The 5,314-nt window shown below is 35.6% G+C and overlaps 1 protein-coding gene across 1 annotated transcript; it reads right to left on the minus strand.

Moving 5' to 3' along the window:
* Positions 1-2,404: 2,404 nt before the first annotated feature.
* Positions 2,405-4,896, minus strand: LOC111901409 (uncharacterized). The gene is made up of 4 exons (XM_023897256.2): positions 4,536-4,896; positions 3,368-4,188; positions 3,055-3,283; positions 2,405-2,931 (listed from the first exon to the last, which is right to left on the minus strand). Exons 1-4 carry the CDS (start codon positions 4,894-4,896, stop codon positions 2,405-2,407), a joined length of 1,938 nt encoding a protein of 645 aa, XP_023753024.1.
* Positions 4,897-5,314: the final 418 nt, after the last annotated feature.

Raw genomic sequence — 5,314 nt, forward strand, 5'->3', positions numbered from 1 at the left:
TAAATTGATATAAATGATTTATTAGTATATTATGAGAATGATATATTAATTAGCAATCATGTTATTTAATTAATATTTAATCAAAAATTAATTTGGAATTAATTTTGGGATTAAATGAATTAATTAAAAGTACAAGGGTTGTTTTGCAATTAATTGATAGTTGTGAAATAGGGCTCTTGGACTCCTTATTTAGGAGTGGACAAAAATTATAGGGAGGCCCTATAAGTTTTCGTCTAAGGCTTCTAAATGAGGAGTCCATGGGTTGCTTAGGCCTTAAGCACGAAATTAGGGTTTCCACCTGTAAACCCTAGCTTTGGGACTAAGCAACCTCACGTATAAAAGGAGCCTAACTCTTTGGATTTACAGCCACTTTCTTTTAACCCTAGCATGGCCGAAATTTTGGTGCTATCTCCTCCTCTCTCCTGTCATCCTCTTGAAAAGAGTGTTGTAACCCATTAGAGGTGTCACATTTGAGGCAGTTGCTCTCAAGAGTTTAAGATCTACAAGGATTAATTGTTATTACTACATAACAATTGAGGTATGTATCTAAACCCTAGTATTAGGTTAAATTCGATTATTATAGATGCATATTAGTGTTTCTCTTTTGTATTCAAGTTTGCATGTTCAACTAGTGATAACCTAGATCCAAAATTATAGGGTTGCATGAACACATAGGATTTGTAGTTATGCTCCAAAACCCATCAGTGGTATCAGAGCCTAGTTTTTTTTAGTTGAATATGATGCAATTGTGAATTGTTCAAAGAAGAAGGGAGCAGAATCGTCATTCTGTTCATAGAACTCGACGAGTTGGCATCAACTCGACGAGTGCATTGCCAAGACTTGACGGGTTGAGCTGTCAGATCCCAGATTTTCGGCTTTGACAAATCTTTCATGGATTGATTATGATAATTACCTTAAATTTGTTTTAATGGTTTAAAATTGGGAAATTTAATCTGTAATCTTGTATCCTTATCATGAATTCATGATTGGGTTAAATTTTTAGATAAAAGATAAAATTAATTTGTTAATTTAATTATTAAAAATTTAACCTAGTATTTTTGAAATTTTTTAAAAACACACCATTGGTTTTATATTTTAAAATTTAATTAAATAGTTTAATTTTGAAATCTGAAATTTTAGAACCCTAGTATTTTAAAAGTTTAAAATACACCATTATATATATATATATATATATATATATATATATATATATTGTAAAATTAAAAGTTAATATTTATATATATGTATAAGAAAAGCCAGTCTTATGGTTAGTAGACCTCATTCACGAAGCTAGCTTATAAGGGGAGTTTAAGGAAGCGGCCCATATAATGACCGCCATTGTGTATCCACTCTTACCCATTGCTCTCTTTGTAACATCTGGATATCCAGGTATGGGAATTTGAGTATTTTATATTGGGGAATGAGGAGACTCAGCGAGTTGACGCCTCAAATCGTCGAGTATGATCACGTTTTGGGGACCAGTTTAATGAAGGGACTCGACGAGTCAGGTATTTGGACTCGCCGAGTCGTCGTTGTCAAGGAAAACCCTAATTGTCCGGGTTTGGGACCTATTTAAAGGCCCTTATGGCCTTCAGTGGCGGCCACCTACACCTTTGAGAGACTCCTATCGAACCAGAGAACTGAGAGAGTGAAGAAGATCCATTTTGGAGCATTCTTGAGGTGGTTGTACAATGGAGTAGTCATTTCCAGCAAAGGGAGGTCAAGGGGAGGGGGGTGTCAATTTAGAGCTTCTGAGCTTGCATCTTCACCATGGAGGTATCAAATCATTCTCCCTTTTCTTTTTTAGTTAAGATTGGTGATTTTAGGGTTTTCTAGCTTCCTTTATGGCTTGATTTGTGGAGTATAGTGTCCCATTGAGTGTGAAGCCATAGATCTGGACCCAAAGAGGTCCAGAGAGTCCCTTCCATCCAGCTTTATGCATTCTATTTGGAGTTTTGAGCTAGGGTTGTTATGTAATGAAGGGTTTCACCCAAATGAGCTTGTAGAACCTTGCATGAGTGCCCAAGGTTCGACCTTTTCGTGCTTATTGGCTTTGAGGGAGTTAGATCTATGGTTTGGTGAAGCAGATCTGACCTCAGAAGGTCAGATGAGGGTTGTCATGGGAGCAACTCGCCGAGTCCATAGGCAGACTCGACGAGTCGAGTCGGGGTTGCCCCGCGATTCGTTGCCGAGTAACTCGACGAGTGGAGAGGGAACTCGTCGTGTCTAAGAGGTTTAAAAAGGATTTAGAGAACCCGTATGGACTCGCCGAGTCACTCTTGTGTACAGTGGCAGAGCTTGCACAAATAACTTGGGGGGGGGGGGGCGAAAATATTATAAACTGAAATTAACATTCTTAAAAAAACACAAATTGTTTTCAACAAATAAACACCTATAAAAAGAATTACAACTCAGCCCGACGACCTTTAATGTCTGTAAATTCATCAATTACAGAGTTCAAATCAATGTTTTCAACAATTTCTCTTTCTATGTAAATCACCAAGTTGTTTGCAAGAAAATCATCCGACATCTTATTGCGAAGACGGTTCTTGAATATTTTCATTGCTGAAAATCCCCTCTCTGTTGTTACGGTAGAAACTGGAAGTGTCAAGATTAACCTAACCACTCTATCAAGCAAATAATATGTCTCACGTTTCTGAGTTTCCACAAGACGCTTGCAAAGGTCGGCAATAGTTGATACACCACTTAGCCTTGGATTCTTTGTCATATCAATATTAAAAATCTCCAATTGATATCGTAATTGAATCCTCTCTTGCTCCGTAAAATCTTCAGGATAATACTTCTCAACAAGAAGACAAATTTGATCAACGTTAATCTCTTTAGAAACTAAAGTAGAACTAAGACTTAACAACTCCACTGCCTGATCATTGAATCTACTATTCAACTCATGTAGCTGTTTGTTCAATGTGGCTGTAAACAAATCCACTCAATAAAAATGTTCAAAAGTAACATGATTATCTGTTTTTCGAGGCCGATATCAAGTAGAAGTATAAGGAGCATTCATATCTGTAATATTTATTTCATGTTTTTCACAAAAAAACTTTACTTGTGCAAGTAAAGAATCCCATCCTTTGTTTCTGAAATCATTTAGACCCTCCTTTGTTGCTGAAACTAACTCCATAGCATTAAGAATATCTTGGGATTTCTTTTGTAGAGCTTGAGAAAGTATATCAGTCTTTCCCATTACTTCCTTTATCAGGTGAAGAATAAACACAAACTCAAATGATTTCAGATAACAGTAAGCTGCATCAGGATCTCCGCGCTGAGAATAAGTAGCAGATACGTCATCAATTATTCATTGGAGAACAACACGAGTACAAGCAAACATGTCAATCAAACTGCAAACAGAACGAAAATGAGAACCCCAACGTGTATCACCAGCTCTTCTGAATGTCCCCACTTGATTCAATCCTTTCCCTGATTCGATTTCACCTAGTTCCAATAATTGTTCAATCTCAGTTGCCTTTGCCTTTTGTAAGTCATCATGACGCTTACTGGAAGCACAAACTACGTTAATTGTAAAAATTAAGTTTGTAAAAAATTGGTGTACCGGAATAATTTCCCTTGAAGCAGCCACCAAGGCTAGTTGCAATCTGTGAGCAAAGCAATGAACATAATATGCATAAGGGCAATCCTTAAGAACAAGTGCTTGTAATCCATTCCATTCCCCTCTCATATTACTAGCACCATCATAACCTTGGCCACGGATTTTACTAACATCAAATTGATAGTGTAAAAGTTGTCTCCACATATTTGTTTTCAAGGTTAATGATAAGGTATCCCTAACATGAACCAAATCCAAGAACCTTTCTCGTATGATTCCTTCTGCATCAACAAATCTCAAAACTATTGCCATTTGCTCTTTTTTAGACCCATCCCGTGACTCATCAACCATGACACAAAAGTATGAATCCCCCACTTCACTACGAATATGCTTTCGAACTTTAATGGCAATAATACTAAGAATTTCTTTTTGAATTTCCCCAGAAGTATACTTTGAATTATAAGGAGCTTTCTCTAATATAATGTTTGCAACTTCATCATTATAAGATGCTAGAAGTTTTAGTAGTTGGAGAAAACTACCACAATTTTTGGAATTAGGACTTTCATCATGTCCTCGTAAAGCACAAGCTTGGAAGGTCAACCAATGAACCGTGTCAATTGAAACTTTTAATCATGAACAGTTTTTCAATATTTGCGCTTCATTTTGCTTCACTATGATATTTTCAATGTGTGCTGCTTGGTTCATTAAGTTTTCAACAAATGCAACAGCATTTCTATGTTGTGAGCAACCAATATGTTTCAAAATGCACAATTTTTCCCGTCATTAACTTTTTTCCAATTATCAAATCCTTTAACAGTAAATGCATCGTAACCATGACACACACTTGGTTTATCATTAAATATATAACAAATAAAACAATAGGAAGCGTGTGTTGTTGGAGAATACTCTAGCCAATTAGGAAAAATGTTGAACCAAGAATATTGGAATCTACGAGGATGTTTCGCTGAACCTTTAGCTTGATACTCCTTAAGACGTATTTGGAAAGGTCCTAAATTCATATAAGCTCGTCTCACTTGCTCCCTTAAATTGACCGGATAATCCCACATTTGCTTGCGTTTAGCGGGATCTCTTTCTAGATTCTTCAAATCAAGTTCATTAGGATTTTCTTTTTCTTGTGGTTGTGGCTCGTTCTCTTGTAGATTTTCCTTTCCTTGCGGTTGTGGCTCAATCTCTTGTTGATTTTCCGTTTTTTGCGGTTGTGGCTCACTTGTTGAAGCTTTATGATGTTTACTCTCTTCACTTTCATGATTAGTTTCTTTATCATCTACCTTTCTTTTGAAAAAATAATCTAAGGTTTTCATCTTTCCCATGATTATATCTAGAAAATTCAAAATGAAGAAACAACTGATTCAATCAAAAATTCAAAATCAAAATTAGAACAATAACCAATAACTCATTTAACAATAACCAAATCAATATTTGTTTTCAGTTTTGTTTAAAGCTGTGAAGCATAACCAAATCAAAAATTAGAAATCAAAGCTGAAAATCAATAACCAAATCAAAAATCAGCATAAGTGCATAACATAACCAAATCAATTTTTTTCTAATTCTGTTTGGTGAATTGGTGTCCTAGAGCAGTAGAGCTTACATTAAATCAAAACTGAAAGAAAACTAGAAGAGCTAAATTGACAAATCATAAGTTCACAACTCAACTCATAAATTAAATTGGCAAATTGCAAATGACAGCCAAGTTAAAAAAGAAACTCAATAACGCAGGCAGCATAAAAC

This window comes from Lactuca sativa, chromosome 3 (genome assembly GCF_002870075.4).
Source record: "Lactuca sativa cultivar Salinas chromosome 3, Lsat_Salinas_v11, whole genome shotgun sequence".
Lineage (NCBI taxonomy): Eukaryota > Viridiplantae > Streptophyta > Magnoliopsida > Asterales > Asteraceae > Lactuca > Lactuca sativa.